The sequence below is a fragment of the Cucumis melo genome, chromosome 6 (genome assembly GCF_025177605.1).
Source record: "Cucumis melo cultivar AY chromosome 6, USDA_Cmelo_AY_1.0, whole genome shotgun sequence".
Classification (NCBI taxonomy): domain Eukaryota; kingdom Viridiplantae; phylum Streptophyta; class Magnoliopsida; order Cucurbitales; family Cucurbitaceae; genus Cucumis; species Cucumis melo.
Genome location: NC_066862.1, coordinates 3,990,421 through 4,012,251, shown reverse-complemented (window position 1 = coordinate 4,012,251; position 21,831 = coordinate 3,990,421). Strand labels below are relative to the sequence as shown.

Below are 21,831 nucleotides of genomic sequence, written 5' to 3'. Positions count from 1 at the left end.
TTAAAGGAGAAAGAAAAAAGAGCAAAGAAAAATCACAAAAGAAAAAAGAAAAAGAAAAAGAAGTAAATAAAAATTGAAAACAGAGAGAGAGGCAGAAAAATCCATTACCCAGAAAAGCAGAATCATACAACCATACGTTACTTTTTTATAAATAGTTTAGTAGATAACAGTTTATTACAATAAAGAAGATTGAAGAAAAAGAAAAAGAGAAAAAAATAAAAATTTACTGTGAAAAAGCTAAAGAAGGGCAATTTTTTTGTATTAACACATCGACAGCTGTGAAGAGGAGAGTGTGGGAGATTGTGGTGGGACTTAGCGGTAGGGTCTCGGGTTATCCCCACGAGAAAATCTACTATCCCGCCTTCCCGCTCCTTTGAATCTCATCTTCTAAGACCCCATTTTACTAAGAACAAAGAAAGCTAGGTTAAGAGGGGGAAACCTAAGAGTCAGTAAGAGAAGAGAGCAGTGCAGTGGTGGGAGTAGCTAATTAGTGTGTGATTCTTTGATTTTTTTTTTTGCTTTTGGGTCGTCTCTTTGAGGGATGCTGGAAAATCCCATTTAGCTTGCCGACATGGACACTCCGGAAAGGAACCAGATCGGCGCTACTTCCGTCTCTAAATTTGAGGTGGATGGTTTTCATTTCAAATGGGGGCGACCCTTTTGCTGTTTGATTGTGTTTTATGGTTATTTTGGGAGTTTGTGTCATCTGGGTTCGGATTGGTTTGTTGTTTTTGTGCATGTTCTTTGATTTCCACTTCGTTGACTTCTATATCCTTAATTGGTCGATCCCATTTCTGCTTTTGTGGATGTGTTGGTTGCATGCCTTGGATTGTCTTGTGAATTCCTTGATCTATTGTCTTTGTGGGCTTTGGTTGGTTTTTCATGAAACTAGTGTTTTCTAAGTTTTTAATTTGGTGAATTTAACGTTTGTTTTTCTACTGATTTCTTTTTGATGGTCTGTGGAGGACTGACTTCCTTGAGCTTTTTGAATTCAAGGTTCAGATCTCCAATTTCGGCAACATTTGCTTTCATAAAGGCCATGGTTCTATTTCTGTGCTCGGGTCCTTTTTACTGTTACTTTGAAATTTGAAATTTGGTTGTGGTTCGCCAAGTTTAGAGTAGATCTCTATCTTGGTTTTGGCCCGTGGTTTCGTACTTAGAAACAGCGTTTACTGGCTTTTGAAGCTCTGTGATGGCTTTGCTTGGTGTTCTTTTTTCCTTTGGGGGAGAGTGTGGAGGTGTTTATGCATAGATTGGCTTCATACTTCATTTTTCATTTCATGTCTCAAGTGAATTATTAATGATGCAGGATTCTCCAGTTTTCAACTACATCAATAATCTTTCTCCGATTCAACCTGTTAAGTCCATACATACTTCTCAGACGTTTAACTCGCTTAGTTTTGCTTCCCTTCCATCAGTTTTTACTTCACCACATGCCAGTTCTTACAAGGAATCTAGATTCTTAAGAAGGTGCAGTACAGACCCCTTTTAAGCTCTTTTAAGATGCTTTTTTTTCAAAAAAATTACTTGCAAGGAAATGTAACTACAGTCTATTCCACTCTTCATATAATTGAAACTTTATTTGTCAACAGACACAGTATTTCAGATCTATCAAAACCAGACTTTTCTACCGAAGATGGGAGTAAAGTTGAGACTGATAGAGGTGCTACAGGGAATGTGGCTGAATTGCAGGATGACTCTAGTGCACCGGATGGCAAATCTGATTCTCTTTCTAATCCATCTACTGAGCTGCCTTCTGAGCGTCCAGTGTCCACTAATGAAGAGCCACAAGCATCAAAGAGTGATTCTTCTCATCCAGATTGTGACCAAAAGCTACCAGATAGTGTTCTAAAATCAGGTGAAGATCCGGCTTTAAGTGACTCCTGTGTTAAAAATAAATCTGGGAATGAGTCATCTGAAGCTGAAGAGAATAAGCAGGTCATAAACCACACTGAAGAAAGAGAGGGGACTGGTTATGACTGGGAAAGTTTAATTACTGAAGGTGCCGATCTTTTGATATTCAGCTCTCCCAACGGCTCGGAGGCTATCCGACTAGTTCAGAAACCATTAGACCTTGTGACAGGGTTTGCATCAAGTACCTTGTCTCAGATCATGGAAAATGACAATGCCAATCTGTCAAAAATGAGAATTGCTGATCCAATAGAATGTAGTGGTGGACAGCATGAAATAGAGTTTTTGTCATCTCAAGCTGGAGAAGCTTGTGAACTAAAAGATATGGACCAAGGAATGGATAGCCTTTCCTTTCCAAATTCAAGTAACTCTGTGAGTAGGGAAATAACAGATGATGAAGTGGCTAGATATATAGCAGATGATTGTAAGGTATTAACGTTTAATTGTCTCCGCTGAAACATTTTATGAAAATTCCGTGGTTTAACTTTTTGCATCATGCATGTCAGATGTTCAAGGAAATAATGGGCAATGAAATTGAGATAAGGAAAAGAATATATGTTGATCATGAAGGATAACCTCATATATTTCTTTTAAACTAAACTTTTCAATGTTTTTATTACCCTAATTGCCAGGCCACTACATTGTATCCATGCCAATATGAATTTGCTGAGCTAACATATAGAGCCTGTTTCACCATTCGTCAATCCCATTAATTTTGAGTATCTTGTTACGTTAGGTTTGCTTATTAACTTTTTTTTAGCTTTTGATTAATGCAATATGTTCTGGATATTTAATAATATTAGTTATGGCTTGTTGTTTGCTTACAGCCGGCATCTAATTTGTATCGTGGTATGCGGAGGCGGTGTCTGGACTTTGAGGCTGCAGTCAGTCGAAGAAAAAACTTAGAAGATACTTCAAATGGTGGTTCTGTGTCGACACATCCAGAAGAGAAGACGGCGTCCATGGATAAACAACTTGTCCCTTATAAGTCTGGTGGTGTTGCAACCAGATGCGTTTTAACTGGAATAGGTTTACACTTGAATGCTTTGGCAACAACTTCAAAGGATGCCAAAAATCTCAATCATGAAAAGTTTTCATCTGAGAGGCAACTCAATTTGCCCAATTCAAGTGCTTCATGCCATTCACCTTCAGGTGGACTGGATCCTCTCTTGACATCAGCTGTTACTGAAAGGGACATGGATCCGTCAGGGAATGGGGTGCAAAATGAGGAAGATGGTGCTAGGGCATCTGCATATGTGCTTGCTGAAGATTTCAATCAAAATAGTCCCAAAAAGAAGAGGCAAGTCAAACATTTGTAATGAAATGGCTACCGCATGAAATTTTTTAACTTTGATATTTAGCTGCATCACCTTGTTATCTAATGGAGGCCTAATGGTTTTGCAGGCGTAGGTTGGAACCTGCTGGAGAAACCGAGTCATCATGCAAACGCTGTAACTGCAAGAAGTCCAAGTGTTTAAAACTGTGAGTTTCAACTCCAACAGTCTGATTGAATCATTTTGATAATACAAGAAACTCGTGATCTACTTGCCGTGCAGGCACTTGGTTTCTAAATAAAAAATTGGGGGTTATGGTGCGAAATTCATGTACTTTTGAACTTGTCTCGGTAAGTATTGTATTTGACTTTTGTCCTCTATTTGCAGTTACTGTGAATGCTTTGCAGCTGGCGTTTACTGTATTGAGCCATGTTCATGTCAAGATTGCTTTAACAAACCTATTCATGAAGATACCGTTCTTGCAACTCGTAAGCAGATTGAATCTCGCAATCCGCTTGCATTTGCTCCCAAAGTGATCAGGAACTCGGATTCTCTCCCAGAACCAGGGGTATGAAAATCTCCGTTTAGATTTTTTTTTTGTGAAGCTGCAAGATGATAACATGGGAAATTTGTTTCTTTCAGGATGAATCTAACAAAACCCCAGCATCTGCACGGCATAAAAGAGGATGCAACTGCAAGAAATCAAGTTGTCTTAAGAAATATTGTGAATGCTATCAGGTTTTACCCCTTGGGTATACATGTTTTTTTAATTATCTTTATTATTTTTCTGAGCCGGATCTTATTTAAACCATTTGTCTTTCGCAAAGGGTGGTGTTGGATGCTCCATTAGCTGCAGATGTGAGGGTTGTAAAAATGCATTTGGAAGAAAGGATGGTAAGTTTTATTGGTGATTCCGCTTGATTATCTTGATTGCACTCTGATTGACTGGTTTCTTGATTGTGCATCTGAGATACAGATCGTATTCCTCACACAACTTTCCCTGATAGTATAGATTATTTTTGTTTCAGGGTCTTCTATATTAGGATTAGAAGCTGAACTAGAAGAAGAAGAAACAGAAACAAACCCTAAAAGTGTGATGGACAAAGGTCTGCAAGGCCCTGAAATCCAGAATAATGAAGAGCAGAACCCAGGTTCTGCTATTCCCTCAACTCCATTGCAACTTTCCAGGTACCTCTCTTAAATCTTCAGCTAAACAACAATTTATTATGTTCACTATTGTTGAAGCGTTGACAATCTCTACATGTGCAGGCAATTGGTTCCCCTGCCGTTCTCTTCAAGAAGCAAGCCCCTGCGTTCTTCTTTTCTAAATGTTGGATCCTCATCTGGATTTTATGGTGGCCACAAGCTTGAAAAGCCGAATATCCTCCGAGCCCAACCGGATCTTGGGATAAACACCAAACCTGTTTCGGAAGATGAAATGCCAGATATTCTTCGTGGCGAATGCTCTCCTGGAGCAGGCGTGAAGACTGGTTCCCCCAACAGCAAGAGGATATCTCCTCCTCAGAGTGACTTCGGTTTATCGCCACTGCCACGAACGGGTCGGAAATTGATATTGCAGTCGATTCCATCTTTCCCTTCTCTGACCCCTCAACACTGAAAATGGTGAGTCTTCCGAGCAAAGTCTGCTTCAATTTGCCAATTAGTTGAAAAATACGTTGCTCAGTGGTACTCTGTTTGAGCTTTGTATAATAAAAAGTAGTCTCCCTACGCCCAATACCTCCAACTTATCTTGTAAAATATTAGTTTTCCAGAGGTTGTACCTGTAGAAATGATGGTTGGACTGTTGATTTATATAGATCCATGATTAATTTGCTTCATTTCGATCTTTCTTCTCATCAAAACTTTGCTGACAGCCATCTGGTTTAGATCCTTTCTATCAGATCTAACGAAGGAACAAACCCCCTAGTCAACAGATTGCTCATTTGACCACTACACTGCAATCTCAGCAAAAGTAATCACCAAATAAGCTTGAGTTGGACCCAGTAAGTTCATCAAAGCCCTGTTCTAAGTCCAACCTTCATCCATGAACTATGGCCCAACCCATTTTATGAGCCTCATAGAATCCTCCTTACATGAGTCTCTTCAGTTTTGATTTGAATCAACAGAGAGAGAAAGATGGGGAAGGCAGCACATGGGTGGGTGATAGGCTTTTGTCCTTTTATTTTCGGCTAGTTCCGGGTGGGAACAAACATGTCTAGGATTTTTACTTGTTTGAGAAAAAACCCAACAAATTTACACAACCATTCCCAGAATCCCAACTTTTTCCAGTACCCTTTTTCAGAGTAACACTGCTGGCTAGCCACACAGCTGGGCATTCCACTAGAAAACAAAAACAAAATCTTAAAGTTTATCTTTTGTTTGGGGTCCAAAAGATTCACATGCCCCTCTTATTTTCCACTTTTCTCCTTAGATACCCTGAGAGGCAACTTTAATCATGGAGTTCGGTAGAAATGTATTAGGTTTTGCTGTTATATTAAAAGGGCGATCATGCCGACACTCTAATACTTTATTCAAACATTGTCCACACAAATACAATCCCTTGGTCCTAAAGTTCATTATGGTGTCTGTTTTTCTCGATATATTCTTGGAATTAAGAAACAGTACACCTTCAGAACACATTGAAACTTTGCTGTTTTTTCTTGGTTTGTGCTGATGAAGACATTGAACAGAACATGTTAGATGTTTAATGCCAAATTATATGGATACACATGCTTTTATTAATGCCTAAATCATAGGGATGGTAAGCTATATAAATAAGGTTAGTTCAACAATTAAGACTCTTTTGAACTTTGGACAAACCTTCGACTCAACAATTAGAAACTTCATTAGTTTACCAAATATATGAAACCAAACCTAACATTTGAAAATATGTGGATTAGTATGAAATTAGAACACAAATACAAGGACTGAAACCAAAATCCCTTGACTTTGCGATTTCTACGTTTGTTCTAACCTAATTATAGATGAGATTTGAATACTATATTAGATAGATACTACATTGGTTCTTATCTTTTTAGTTTCGTCGTTTTTTTTAAATATTTATTTTGATAGCTGTAGTTTCAACTTTGATTCATTTTGGATTCAATATTTTTCAAAATATTTATTTTTGTCCCTATGTACCTTTAAAAAAAGATCATTAGGGATCAAAATGGTCACTTTTTGAAAGTTCAAGGACTAAAATGAATAAAAGTTCAACATACAAGGTCAAATGAACAATTTGAAAGTAAAGTGGTTAAAATGAACCAAAATCGAAAGGATAGATACTAAATGAACTTTTTAAAAGGATATGAATCAAAATGATTTGAAGTCACGATGAGTAGACGTATACATTATATATAATTCAAGACAGTGGGTAAAATTTTCAACGTTAAAGAAATTTGAATTTCCATAGTTATGATGGACATAATTCAAACCCATATCCCTCTCTCACCAAATAGTTTGACGAGGAGTTTTAGGGGAAATCACATCAAGAAGGTGGAGGGTTTTTATATTTATTTTGGCTGTTGTACTGTTTTTACTGTTTCTTAAAAGCATAATATAAGCTTTTTGGTGAGGAGTAAAATCAAACAGAGGTTGAAAAAGAAAGAAAGCAAAGCCAACTAGAAAGGACTCTGGCTTTGTGCTGGTGGGTACTCACAACCAAATTTCACCGTTGTTTTTTCTTCTTCTTTTTTTTGGGAGATTGCATTTCTAATTTTTTGGGTTTAAAGTCATTGTCTTTGCTGAACAAACAAATATACTAGACTTGACAATCTCCATTGATGACTTAGAATTTTGATTGATGCAGAAAAATATGCTCCAAAATTTCTAAAATGTTGGAAGGTTTACAACATTTACTGCAGATTACAGCAACTTCTTCTTCATTAAAGGTTCTGTATTTCAAGTTCAATCTCTACTGCTATTTACCTCATCGTTTTTTTTTCTCAAGAAGTATTTAGAATTCATTTCTGAAACTGGAGTGCTTGAACAGATTCGATTCTCAACAAGTCATTTGAGTTTCAAGTACTAAAATTTTGGACAAAAGGAGAAAATTTATTCCCTCAATGTAAGAGTTTTTGCTATAGTTTGACCACTCTAATCAATCTGTGTTCTCTTGGAATGAGCAACATTCAACTCCATGTCTATTGACTTTTGAAGTAATTTAGTGACTAATGAAAAAGCTTTGAACTTGTAAGTGAAATCAAGAGAGAAAGACAAACGAGATAGAATTTATGTCAAACAATAACAAAAAATACTACGGGCAAAGCAATATAGCTATCAAAGTGCATGATATAAAGGTCAAATGATCAAACTTCTCCACTCCATTTGTTAGTTAGAACGATAAATCTAAATAGCCAATTGAAACACATTCAACTGGTTAAAATATAAATGTTCAACAAAAAAAAGTCGATCGAACCTTCGATCATTAGAATTGAGATAGAGTGAAAACGAAATCACTAAAATATGAGAGACAGGAATCATATGATTATGAAAACATAAGGCAAGAGGTATGAAAGAACCCATCGGCCATATGACAAGTGGACCCATAAGCAATCCGATGAGTCAAAATAGTCCTACATCAGCACCCATGTGGACATCATTTAATGGACGGTTCTGATCATTGACTAATTGGCTGTACAACGACCCATTTTTTTACATTGGAGTTGGACCCAATTAATCTCAATATATCAATGTTCCAAAAACTAAATTATTTCAATTTTATCGTCACTCATGAATCATCATTCCAAACTTTATGTTAAGAAAAAGAAAAAAAAAAAAAAGTAAACTTTTTGGAAAGAAAATTAGATGCAAACAAAATCTAAATATATATATATGTAGAATAAAGGAATAAAAATATAAAGATTCTTATTTCTCCTTTTATCTCAATTATATAGATTGCATTTTTGAAATGCACCTTTTTCTAAAATTAAAAAAAAGAAAAGAAAAAAACATTCTATCTCTAGACCATGCCTTTTAATTCTAATATTTTAAAAGATTCATGTTTGTACCATTCTTTAAAAAAAAAAAAAAATTATTCAAACCCATACTCAATAATATCCTTAAAATTACTTTTATATCATACACAACTATAGTTATGTTAATTTTTTTTTATAAATTAGAAAAAAAAAGTGACATTTACAATTTTATTTAAAATAATACTATATATTTATTACACATTTTGTCGTAATTATAACCACCATGACAAAACACAATCATATGCTATTTTGCAACGTCATGTCATGTCATGTTGGTATTGCATTAATCAATTACAATGAGTAGCGATTTCAAGAATAATAATCAACATTTTTAAATATTTACGAATAATAGATCACGAAAGTTTGATAAAATTTGTTATATGTTGTGACGTATTAATATTTTGAATTTAATTGTTATATTTACGATTGTTTCATAGAAGATAACGTGGACTCGAATAGCCGTAACATAGAAGTAGGAGCACCGATCAAAGGTGACCCATTAATGAAAAGAAAAGAAGTGGCGGACCCCTAGAAAAGGAAGACAAAATTCACCCACAAATTGAGACACCAATAATGTAACGTAAGGGCCGGTAGGCCACAAGAGAAGAAAAATAAAAATTTCAAACAATGTGTTGGCAATTTTAATCTTTTTTTTTTTTTTTTTTTTTGGTTTCTCCTTTTTCATATTACAATTTGGTTAATGTTATTATTATTTTAATATAAGCTTTTAAAAGCACCGACAGATTCCCTTTGCTATTTTTGGTGTTTCTGATCTTAACAACCCCACACTTATAGATTAAAATTTGATTATATCTAAAATCAATACATATTATTGTATTGAAGAGATGATAGACAAACTTTATAATTGAAAAGCAACCAGTTTCATTATTTTTGGATTAAATTTATCAAAATCTAACTTCATCTCATAATTAGGATATGATATGATTATCATACTATGAAATAAACTTAAAACAGTTTTGCTTTTTAAGTGAAATTAATTGAATATGCTATCCAAGTATTTACTAGTTTATTTCACATTCAGAACAAAACATATATATGAAACGTAAATTTGAATTTTATGATCAAACGAAACCTCTCAATTTTCAATTTTGTGCCCAATAACTTTATGAATTTTGAAAAATTATCAAATATTTCAAAAACATATAAGACACCAAGTTTAGAAAATCCTAAACATTGAAATTAAAAATTCAAATATCTAAACTTCCAATTTAAGAGTAAACCTGTAATTTACCAAATATATATATATATATATTTAGGAAATAATAAAGTGTTAGAACATTTATATATATATATATCATATATATGTAATAATGAAAAAAATTATTGAAGTTTTTTTAAAGATTGTTGGTAGTTGGTAATGGAGAAGTTGGGCAGTGGAGTCAATGCTAAAAGATATGATTAGTTTTAGCTATTTGATAATTTCAAACAACTATATGATTAATAATGAAACAAATAAATAGTAGCTTTTAATTTTTTGGGTTCGACTATACACTGTCTAATTTTTCACGTATTGAATATCTTTTTATAATTTAGGTATAATTGTCTAATGGCGTGTGGATGAATACAATTATTTACGAAATAAGTTAGTCGACTTAAAAATTAGATGAATGACATATTGATTCTAAACGTTAAATAAATATATATTTTCATTGTTAGAAAAGTTGTGTGCGTATTTGTTATTTGTAATATAAATAATAAAAAAATATTTTCTTCGATCATGGTTCAATTTTAAAAGAAAGATCATCGTTTTTTTTTTTTTTTTTTTTTTTTTTTTTGTATTGAGGTGAGGATCTCCACAAATATATTTTGATTCCTATTTGTAAGGATGGGTGTAAGGACAAAATTTTTGTTGACTTTGGAATCATGGACTTTGTATTCTAACCTAATTCTCATTTAATTATCAAAATATGATTTGATTGGTTTGTATGATATGGTATATTAATATGGACGACAACCTACCTTATAACATTTATCTAAATATTTTATTGGTTATTGTTATTATTATTCTTGTTTCTTTTCTTTTAAATTATGGGCTCGTCGTCCTCAAATATGTTACGTCTTCTTAGCATTATGTTAAACTGAAAGTATCGAACTATTGACACTTGAGATTGTAAAATGGTACTTCAAACTACTAAATTACGAATGAATTGATATTTTTCTTCCTATTCTTATCGATATTTCTATGTTCAAGAGAGGATATATTCTTTGAGAGGAGATATTCTAAGATATCAATATTTGGTCCTCTACCCACCAAGGCAAGAAAAAGATAAAGTTATTTTGAAGTAAAAGAAATAGAGATTTTATAATTTTGAGAACTTGAAAGTTAATATATATATATATTTCAATAATAGAAAATTTAAAATACAGAAAATTATTTGTGGAAAATGTGAGAATGGGTTAAAGTATAATAATTGAGAATTTTGTGTGACAAGGATTTAAATTGGGGAAAATTAGATGTATTGGTTCTATAAACTTTTTAAATAATAATAATAATAATAATAATGATAATGATAATGATAATGATAATAACAATAAATTCCTATTACCAATAATTGAATGAAAAAATTGAATTGGTGAAATTATAAAAGTATAATTTGTAAATTTGGTGAAGAAAGGAGGAAAAAACGAGTAGAGATTTAATTTTGTTAAAAAGAAGATTTAGCTTCAACACGAAGTTTGCAAAATTAATGAGCAATAAAAGCACAAAAATGTAGTATTAGCCATTAATTGTATTGATTATTATAATTTAAAGGTCATTTAAATCAACTTAATGACTTGGATGCTATCACTTCATTTCTCTTTTACTTTTACTTTTTAATATACAATTCTCATTTTTTTAGAGCACTTTTGCAGTTTGCAATATTGTTTTTATTCCGGAGAAATTGTTAAAGAATAAAAAAAAGGGTAAAATGTACCAGATTAGAAGAAAGGTTAAAGTTCTATTTTAATATGTATTTGGTTTTATTTTGGTTCTTAAATTTTTAAAAGTTTATATTTTGGTATCTAAAGTTTAATCTTTATTGCTAAAATTACAGTAGTAATTCAATGACGACTTTCTACATTTAGATGATTATGCTAAAGATTCATCGTATTAATTAAATTGATAAATAACCAATAAATCTTACTAATTTATTATGTAGATCTTTTATGCCAATGTAAAAATATAATTAACACATTGAATTAAATAAACTCAAAATAAAAACTAATTTTGTTTGTTATCTCCAAGATTTAAATTTGTCATATTGAGTAGAACAATAAATAGAACCGCTATATTGATGTTTAAGAACAATAAGTAGAACTGATATATTGATGTTTAACTTATATGACAAGGTAAAATAAACTAAAAAAAAAAAAAAGCACAACACTTATTTAAAATTATTTCTACGAAGTCGTAAAACAAATATTCACACTTCAGTGAATCACAAAATATATAAACTCGAGGTACTGAAAAAATTACATGTTAATGAATTACATCATACATATGAATTTAGAAAGTGAGTAGAATATCAATGTACCAAAATGGCGATGATCGAGATCTAGAAGACAATAAGTTTTTAGTTCTTTCATAAAACATCAATTTACTATTAGAGCATCTAATTAAAAATTAAAACCTAAGATTATTATAAGTGACTATCTTATTTGATATCTTAGTCATTCTAATATAGAACTTATCTTACTATTTTGTTAGAGAGTTAATGAAATCTTATCGACATGGATCAATATATACTCTTTTAAAAAGTTCAAGACAGATACTTTAAATGTTCAGAGACCTAGAACGATATACAAAGTTCGGAAATTACAATAGTATTTAAAACAAAAAATTGAGTGCAATAAATTTTTGTCGTTAAGTGATTTTTGTTTGAGGCGTAAATAATTTTTTTTTTAGAATTTCTTTATTATATTCTCTAGTAAATATCATATACTAAAAGAGTATTTTTAAAAATAGTAAAATATTGAAGTTATTTACAAAATATAGAAAAGTTCATCCAAATCTTCTCTAACATATTAGAAAATTTTACTATAATTTGTAAATAATTTTATTTTTTTATGCTATTCACAATTATTTCTCTATTCTACGATCCCATAGCACAAAATACAAAAAACGAAAAAAGAAAAAATCTATATTTCAAATTTTTAAAATTGAAGTTGCCTCCAATCCGATCTAAAAAATTTACAAGAAGTTTGAATTGATAAAAAAGAAGTTTCGTTATTCCTTAAAAGAAAAGATTTGTGAAAAATAAATTTAAAATAAGAAGAACTCAACATTTGGCTCGTTAAATCTGGTTTTCAGAAGTGTTAACAATGATGAAATGCACTAATTACCATTTAGAAACCCGAAAAAGAACACAACTTGAACATCATCACCACACACAACCGTACAGAATAGAAGAAAATTTAATTTAATAATTGTCATTAATTAACACACAAATCTCAAATAAGATAAAAATGATAAAGTAGGAAGTAGCTTTTGGCTATTCAAGCTCCTTAATCACTCTCTACCCACTAATCTTCCACAGGGTGGTGGCGACAAAAGACAGCAAAATCGAAAGAATATGACACCTTTCCTTTTCTACAATATAATTAATTCTAACTATACCAATTTCAAAATTTGTTTTTTTGGGTAATCTTCCTGTTCTAATTTCTAGATTTATCTTAATTACCTACCAAAAGTTTAATCTTTTTGTGTTAATTGCCTAATTCCTTGCGTAACCCATCTGCCTAATTTACTCCTTTTGCTTAATCTTTGTTCTTTCATTTACGCTGCTCGAACGGCCGACCCATCATTGGACGGTTACTGTACAAAACCAAAAAATATAATGGGAATGTGATCTTCAGAAATGGAGAATAGCTGGGAGACAAGGGACGAGTTTCAGCCTGAGACAGAGACAGAGACAGAGAAAGCAAAAAAATGGGGTGAAGAAGCTGATTGGTTAGTGGGGGTTTTTCCTTCTGATGACCCATTTTGTAGCTATTCCTTAAGTTTTCTCATTTGATCGAAGTGTTTTATGAGAAGAGTTTGCCGTTTTACTCCTTTTTGGCGAGACCCATTTGCTTGAAGATTGATTTTCTGTTCTTTCTGAACTGTAGAGTTTCTTGTATATGATTGGGAACAAGCAAGCTGTTTGAGCCGTTCTGGAGGCTTTTGGTCCCCTGGTTCGGAAAAGGGTTGGTTTCTGAAGTGTGTTTGAAGAATGAGATAATGCTTTAACCTTTAGTTCACTGTACTTTAGCGACTTCTTCCTGATCCAAGCTTGGCACAGGTAAGCTTTTGAACAAATGATTTCTTCCTTTTGTACTAAGAATTTTGTGTTGAGTTAACAATCCAACCGCTTCCTCCTGATTATACTGCTTCAAGAATCAACTTGTTCAAACCTTTGTAAAATAGTATTTCTTTGAAATGATCAAGTGTTTTTAGAGCTCATCACCAAATTTGAGAAAGTTATATGTGGCTGGAGATCTGGATTCTATCTGTTCTCCCCATTCTTTGAATGGGTTGACTTCTGATGCAGTGAATCGAGGGTTTTTTATCAAGGAAAATTTGCAATTATTGAAGTTGGTTTTGTTTGAGTAGCTTGCTGGCATGCCTTTTGTTAGAAGCTTTCTATTGAAGTCTAAAGGGCCAATATAAACAAATTTGCATTTATTCCATACGGACATTTTCTCTTGCAAATGCAGGTGAGCTCAGTGACAAGGAGCTGGAAAGGCTCATGGTGGATTAACTAGGGGGTGTGTTCAAATCGTGCTAGTCTGGCCTGGATCCGTTACCTCGACTATTACTGGTGCAAGGACCAGGCTTTTCCAAGGTCTAAACATTTTGTTTGGTTGTTGTTTGCCGGAGTCATGGCAACCTTAATGCATTCTGAATCTCGGCGCTTATATTCTTGGTGGTGGGATAGCCATATCAGCCCCAAAAATTCAAAATGGCTACAGGAGAATCTAACAGGTCACGCTTCCTTTCTTCATGACTAATCTTACTGAATCACTGATAACAATTCATTCCTACTCCCATTTTTAGACGAGGCTTGTCCGTCAACATTCCTTGAGTGGCTAATTTTTGGGAGCCTTTTCTTATGCCACTGGCACTGCTTTGCATCCTCTTCAATGGAAGTTTAGGGTTGCATTATTCTTGCATTTCTTGAGCTTCACATTTCCATTCATATTGACCAATCTTTCTATTTCTTGCCTACGTTTTTAAACGTCCGAGTTTTGGATGACTTGGTACTGGAGGGGTTGAGTTGAAAGACGTGTAAAGAATGATAATTTTTGTGTAATAATAGAGCTGTTGATTAGAAAGAGCTTGTAGAAACTTTTTAGCTGAAACTCTCTTTTCTTGAATTAATCATACCTTGTCTCTTGGAGCTGGCTTTTGGGGTGGGCACAATCTCTGTTGATGGTGGTGGATTATTTCATAAGCATGATTGCGATGCACCGATTAGAGGGGAAGAAAGTACTTTTGAATATTTCTAACCGTCAGCACTTATGAAAGTTAATGTTTAGTGTCTATGTGTCTCACAGTTGCCACTTGCATTCTCAAAATTCTTTCTCCGGATGTCTTCGTGGATAAACATATGGATGCCAGCTTAAATTTGAACGATTCAATTAAAATTATATCATTTTTGTTTCCCCTTGCAAATTTCGAATCATATTAATTTTATCGAACGTAAAAGAATCAGGTGGCTGCATGTCCTCCTCTTGCTACAACGAATAGCAACTAAAAGTAATGTCCACTTTTTTGCAGACATGGATGCCAAAGTAAAAGCAATGATCAAACTCATTGAAGAAGATGCAGACTCCTTTGCCAGAAGAGCAGAAATGTACTATAAGAAACGTCCAGAGCTTATGAAATTAGTTGAGGAATTCTACAGAGCCTACCGTGCTTTAGCTGAAAGATATGACCATGCAACTGTGGAACTTCGCCATGCACATAAAGCCATGGCTCAAGCCTTTGACAACCAAATGCCTCCTTTTATGTTTTCCGACGAGTCTTCTGTTTCTGAAGCTGAATCCCACTCACCAGAAATCCACCTCCCAAATCATGCACTGCATGTCAAAGATGACTTGCACAAGGAATCGGGGAGTTCTTCGTCAACAAACCAACATCCATTGAGAATGAAAGGAGATGGTGCTGGGGAATCTAATTCTCGTGTAAGTAAAGGGGGTCTGAAGCAGCTCAATGAGATGTTTGCATCAAGAAAAAACGTGCCAGAAACTTTAGAGGTTAGTGAGGGAAGCATTGGAACGCAATCAGTTTTTCATGATGGCGATTTTGATCCTTCTCAATTATCAAGACAGATTAATGATCACGACTCTCAGGTCCTGTGTGAGTCAGTCTCAGAAAGTGATGAAAAATTGGATGCTGAACTTCAAAATTTAAGAAAAAGACTGAATCTGATGGAAGCTGAAAAGGAAGCTTTCTTTCTCAAATACCAGAATTCTTTGGAGAAATTATCCAGCCTGGAGAAAGAACTTAGTTCTGCTCAAAAAGATGCTGGTGGACTTGACGAAAGAGCAAGCAAAGCTGAAATTGAAATAAAAATATTAAAGGAAGCCCTTCTAGATTTGAAAGCCGAGAAGAATTCTGGCCTTCTACAGTATAATCAATGTTTGCAAAAGATATCTAGCTTAGAAAAGCTATTAGCTGTAGCCCAACAAGATGCTGAAGGACACAATGAGAGAGCTGCTAAGGCAGAAATTGAAGCTCAGAACCTTGAGCAACAACTTTCCAGATTAGCATCTGAAAAGGAGGTCTGTCTTCTTCAGTATGAGCAATGCCTAAAGAAGATATCTGCTTTAGAGAACAAAATATCTCTTTCTGAAGATTATGCAAGGATGCTTGATGAACAAATGAGTAGTTCAGAAGCTGAAGTGAAAGCGCTGAAGAGATCTCTTGATGAACTCAACGAAGAGAAGGAAATCGCATCTCGCAATTATGAGCAGTGCTTGGAGAAAATCGCCAAGATGGAAACTGAAATATCTTATGCTCAAGATGATGCCAAACGTCTGAAAGGTGAACTTGTGATGGCCAATGCAAAACTGGAGACAACAGAAGAATGGTGTGCTCATTTGGAGAAGTCGAACCATTCACTTCAGTTCGAGGCAGACAAACTTGTACAGAAGATTGCTATGAAGGATCAAGAGCTTGCTGAAAAGCAAGATGAGTTGAAAAAATTGCATAATTTAATGAATGAGGAGCAGTCACGATTTGTACAAGTCGAGAACACTCTTCACACTTTGCAGAAGTTACATTGTCAATCTCAGGAGGAGCAGAGAGCTCTGACCTTGGAGCTTAAAAATGGTCTCATGATGCTGAAGGATTTGGATATATGCAAACATGGGATGGAGGAAGAGCTTCAACGAGTTAAGGATGAAAACAAAATGTTGAATGAATTGCATTTTTCTTCTAATACTTCAATGAAGAATTTAGAGGATCAATTATCTGGCTTGAAGGATATAAAAGAGAAGCTTGAAGGGGTGGTCTCCCAAAAAGAAGAGCAAAGCAACTCTCTTGAGAAAGAGATCTATCATTTGAGAGAAGAAATTAAAGGCTTGAGTGGAAGATACCAGGGGATAATGAGACAATTGGAGGCAGTAGGATTGGATCCGCACTCCCTTGAATCTTCTGTGAAAGAATTTCAAGAGGAAAATGGTAAGCTGAGGGAGGCCTGTGAAAGGGACAGGAACAAGATCGAAGCACTTTATGAAAAACTCAGTTATATGGATGAACTTGCAAAGGAGAATTCGAATCTCAAGGTATCTCTGGCTGAATTGAATGCTGAACTGGAGAAGATAAGGGAAAAAGTCAAGGAATCCCAGGAGCTTTCCCAATTTACCCAGGGAGAAAAAACTGCTCTTGTTGCAGAGAAATCTTCCTTGCTTTCACAACTGCAGAATGTAACTGAGAATATGATGAAACTTTTAGAGAAGAACACATCGCTGGAAGAGTCCCTATCTAGTGCAAATAAAGAGCTTGAAGGATTAAGAGCAAAAACAAAGGGCTTAGAAGAATTTTGCCAGTTGCTGAAGGATGAGAGATCCAATCTTTTGAATGAAAGAGGTGCACTGGTGGCTCAGCTTGAAAACATTGAACTGAGACTTGGAAACCTGGAAAAGAGGTTTACGAATCTAGAAGAAAAATATGCTGATCTGGAAAATGACAAAGATTCTGCCTTACATCAAGTAGAAGAATTGAGATTTTCCCTTCTCGTGGAAGAACAAGAGCATACAAGTTACAAGCAGTCAACTGAGGCCAGACTTGCTGGTTTGGAGAACAATGTCCATAAACTACGAGAAGAAAGTAGAGTGAGCAAGGAAGAAATTGAAGAGCTACTAGACAAGGCTGTGAATGCCCAAGTTGAAATCTACATATTGCAGAAGTTTGTTGAGGATTTGGAAGAGAAAAATCTTTCTTTGCTTATCGAATGTGAACAATATGAAGAGGCATCCAAGTTATCAGATAAACTTATTGCTGAATTGGAAGGTGAAAATCTTGAGCAACAAGTTGAAGTAGAATTTATGTACAATGAAATTGATAAATTAAGAGCAGGAATCCGTAAGGTATTAATGGCACTTCAAATGGATCAAGATTGTGGGCAGGGAAATGTGAAAGAAGAGAGAATTCTGATAGTGGATATTTTGACCAGAATTGAGGATTTGAAAGCTTCCATGTTCAAAAACAAAGACAAGAAGCAGCAACTGTTAGTTCAGAACTCGGTTTTATTAACTCTTCTCAAGCAACTGAGTTTAGAGAGTGAAGAACTTCTGTCAGAGAAAGAGAACATTGTGCAGGAGTTAAAGATCATGAAGGGCCAACTGGCAATGCATGAAAATGACAAGCATGAGCTTCTGAAGACGAAAAACCAGTTGATGAGGCAAGTTAGCCAGTGGGAACAGCATGAGCTACTGCTGAAGGCCGAGATTGAAACTCTAAACGAGAAGCTAATAAATCTGCAAGGGGCCTGTCTTATGCTGGAAAAGGAAAATTTTAATATTGCTGAAGAAAAAAAAACGTTGCTGAAGAAATTTCTGGACCTTGAAGAGGACAAGAATATTATTCAACAAGAGCAGCACAATTTAATCATCCAGGAAGTGATTGCTTTCAACATTCTATCATCAATTTTTGAAAGCTTCAAAACCGAGAAATTCTTGGAAATAGAAAAGCTTGTTAAAGATATATGTCATCTCCAAGTGGTTAATTCTGATTCAAGGGAAGAATTTGGAAAGTTGGCAGAGAAATTTCAGTTGAAGGAAGCGGAAAATTTGCATTTAAATGGATCTGTAGTGAAATTGTCCAAGGAGCTACATGAAGCAGAAGACTTGAACAATGAACTTAACTATCAAATTTTACTTGGAAATGATTTTCTGAGGCTAAAGGCCCTAGAGCTTTCTGAAACAGAAGCGGAGCTTAAAAATTCTCAAAATTTCAACATGAAGTTGTCTGGGACAGTTGAGGAGCTCAAGATGGAAGGCAAGGAATCGATGAAGATCAGACACAGCCTACAGAGTGAGAATTTTCAACTTTCTGAAAAGTGTTTAAGCCAGGAGAATGATATTCAATGCCTCTGCGAAGTAAATAAAAATTTAAAATCTGAAGTTGATTTGTTGAATGAGGAGGTTGGGAAATGCAAAAGTCGAGAGGAGTGTCTGAGTTTAGAACTGCAGGAAAAAAGAGATGAATTTGAGCTCTGGGAAGCTGAAGCCACAACATTTTATTTTGATCTTCAAATCTCATCGATACGGGAGGTTTTATACGAACATAAGGTTCATGAACTTGCACAGGCTTGTGAAAAGGCTGGGGATGAGAACACTGCAAAAACTATGGAGATTGAACAACTCAGAGAAAGAGTGAGTTTCCTAGAAACTGAAATCAGAGAAATGGAGTCACAGTTGTCTGCTTATAAGCCCGCCATAGCTTCTTTGAGGGAGGATGTAGAATCACTCAAGCATATTGTTCTTCCTCAGACTAGGGATACCTGTAGGGGTTTTATAGGAGAAGAGGTAATTTTTTTTCCTTATTAATTATATGCTACCACGGCAATACTTTCTAATTATTCTTCTAAAATGATTTCCTACTTTAGTCAAAACTATCTAATGTAAATATTTATTACTTTTGGCTCATAATAGCCTAATTGCGTGCTCTATATCATTGAAGCTCCTCACTTCTTTACTTTATGCCTGAATATATTCAATACTCATACACAACGAATACATGTGCAAATATGGATACACCTATGCCTGTTGTTTGCTTAAAATAGAGTGGTCAACTTGCAGGTCTAGCTTAAAATTTGAATGGAATGATTATAACTTGTAGATATTAATCAGAAACATTATAGTTTTTTGTTGACTTGTGTACTAGTCTATCAGATTGCAATTACTTTTAAGCTTGTATATGAAAGCCTTGTATCTCAAGATTGCATCATCACAATGATGAGTGACAAGGAAACTGTTGCTGAAATGTAATACTGATTTATGTTAATGTTCTGCCAGGGCGAGGAAACCACAATTCATGTTGATCACAGGATCTGTAATGGCCACAAAGAGGAGATACTGGATTTACAGAAGATTGGGGCCATGATAAAAGCAGTTGAGAAGGCTGTGATCAAGGAAAAGGAAAAACTCAACAAAGAAGCTACTGACAAACATGTCAAAGACTTCAAATCAGAAGGTACCTCCTGTCAGAAAATGACGATGAAGGAAAAGAAAGATTTGGTAGATGGAATTACTAGTAATCTGAAGGCAAGAAAGAAGAAACCTGACAATGGAATATTAATGAAAGATATTCCATTGGATCATGTATCAGATAATTCTTTCCAGAGAAGAAGCAAAAGGGAAAGTAGTGAGACCAATGATCAAATGCTTAAGTTGTGGGAAACTGATGAGCAGGATCGTGACCAGAATTTGATTGATAGCTCGCCACCACAAAGCCCGCCTGATCCGCAAATCGAGTACCCACATTTGGAAATTGTAGAACACAAGAGTCCAGACTTTTCTTCAGAACTGAAAGCAGAGAAGGAGTTGAGCATTGATAGATTAGAATTATCGCCCAGCATTAGAGAACGAATTCGAAGAGGCCGAAAAGGAAAAATTTTGGAGAGGCTTGATTCAGATGTCGTTCAATTGACAGGTCTTCTAACAAGCATCCAAGATCTGAAAAAGAGAATTGAAGTGAACACCCTTGAAATGGCCAGAAACAACGAATATGACACGGTCGAAAAACATATAAAAGAAGTTGAGGAAGCCATTTATCAGCAAGTAAATATGAATGGCCAACTAAAGCAGAATTTGGAACGCAGTCCCTCATCTTTCGAGCGAAGACCATCAGTCGAGCTCGAAGCAACTGGAAACATCCCCCTAAGTAAACTAACAGAGCAGGCACAAAGAGGAACCGAGAAGATAGGAAAACTACAGTTTGAGGTACAGAACATTCAGCGTGTTGTGCTGAAACTCGAAGCCGAGAAGAAAAGAAAAGGGAAGAACAGATTCTCCAAGAGTAAACCTGGTGTTATCCTGAGAGACTTCATCAACAGAAGTGGAAAACGAAGTGAAAGAAGAAAGAAGCCGTGCTCTTGTGGATGCACAAGACCTTCTACTCATGGAGACTGAATAATGTGATAGTTTGGCAGAACAGTACTAATGTTATAGAGGCAGCAGCAGGTAGAGATCCCCTTGTAAGTTGTATAATTGTAGCATGGTTGTCTGTAGATCATCTGTGGATCTGTTTGAGAAATATTCTTTTTTTTTTTTTAATTCTGATCTAATGATAGATTTGTGTAATAATCATCATGTCCTTTCTAAAACTTGTGCTACACCGTGCTGGCTTTATTAATTTTGGTGAATAGGGCCCCTGCTGCTCAATGCAGACATAACTGGCACATGGAGTGGCAAAAAAGTTGCCCTTTGAAAAGGAACACTTAGCTTGATTTTGATCATTGGAATCTAGTAAAGGATTTTCATGTGGTTTCTCATGTTCCGATGTGGATCATCATAATATTCAGATATCATGGCGTGCTTTACAATTTTGGATGCTCTTTCTCAGTTCCTCATTAGGGCTTACACTTTCCTTTCCCCCATTTGTTTTCCTCTCCCCCGTAAAACACACCCATTAGAGCCGGGGATCGGGGAAATTTGTTCGTTGAGTGGTTCTTCCGTCTGTATTTCTCGATTTCCCAAGTTCGGTCAAAACTCTGAATTGCCATCCGTAAAGCTCGATTCTATTCACTTTTTGTTGAGCAATGTGATATTACAAGATTTAACCTTTAATGTAAAACAAACATAAAACAAGTTTATAAATGAACGTTATAGTATAGATAGATATATCAGGTTTTTAAAAAGATAGAAAAAAAAAAAACAAAATTTCTTATATATTTATTTATTTTTGTTAAAAAAATTAATTTTATTTGAAAAGGAAAGAAAATTGTCAAAAATATTTTTTTAAATTTAATTGAAAATCAAATGTAATGAATTTAATGTAAATAGTTTTTTTTTCTATTTTTAAAAAACCCTAAATTTAAATTATCTATTTATTTTTAACTTTTTTTGTCCAATAAATTTGTATCTTATTAAATAAAATTCACAAACCAAATAAGATCCCTCACATAAAATTAAAATTTATATATAACAGATAAATTGATTTTTTTTAGAAAAAATAAAAC

At 34.5% G+C, this 21,831-nt stretch overlaps 2 protein-coding genes and 1 long non-coding RNA gene across 4 annotated transcripts; 2 read left to right on the top strand and 1 right to left on the bottom strand.

The window, feature by feature from the left end:
• The first annotated feature begins 258 nt into the window (after nt 1–258).
• LOC103483686 (protein tesmin/TSO1-like CXC 2) lies at nt 259–5,023 on the top strand. Its single transcript, XM_008440409.3, has 10 exons — nt 259–625; nt 1,310–1,470; nt 1,593–2,340; nt 2,739–3,211; nt 3,316–3,393; nt 3,573–3,753; nt 3,828–3,923; nt 4,013–4,079; nt 4,214–4,373; nt 4,455–5,023. Exons 1-10 carry the CDS (start codon nt 572–574, stop codon nt 4,801–4,803), a joined length of 2,367 nt encoding a protein of 788 aa, XP_008438631.1. The 5' UTR covers nt 259–571; the 3' UTR covers nt 4,804–5,023.
• On the bottom strand, nt 1,541–4,418 carry LOC107990407 (uncharacterized). 2 transcript variants are annotated; one of them, XR_007821644.1, is made up of 4 exons: nt 4,270–4,418; nt 3,520–4,185; nt 3,282–3,366; nt 1,541–3,174 (listed from the first exon to the last, which is right to left on the bottom strand). It is a non-coding gene; the product is annotated as an uncharacterized LOC107990407 (long non-coding RNA). The 2 variants fall into 2 exon arrangements; XR_001761933.2 differs by having other exon boundaries at nt 3,520–3,790; nt 4,270–4,400.
• Nucleotides 5,024–12,833: 7,810 nt separating the features above from the next.
• Nucleotides 12,834–21,144, top strand: LOC103483685 (protein NETWORKED 1A). Its single transcript, XM_008440408.3, has 5 exons — nt 12,834–13,112; nt 13,271–13,443; nt 13,859–14,126; nt 14,922–19,177; nt 19,667–21,144. Exons 3-5 carry the CDS (start codon nt 14,024–14,026, stop codon nt 20,780–20,782), a joined length of 5,475 nt encoding a protein of 1,824 aa, XP_008438630.1. The 5' UTR covers nt 12,834–13,112; nt 13,271–13,443; nt 13,859–14,023; the 3' UTR covers nt 20,783–21,144.
• The last annotated feature ends 687 nt before the right edge of the window (nt 21,145–21,831 follow it).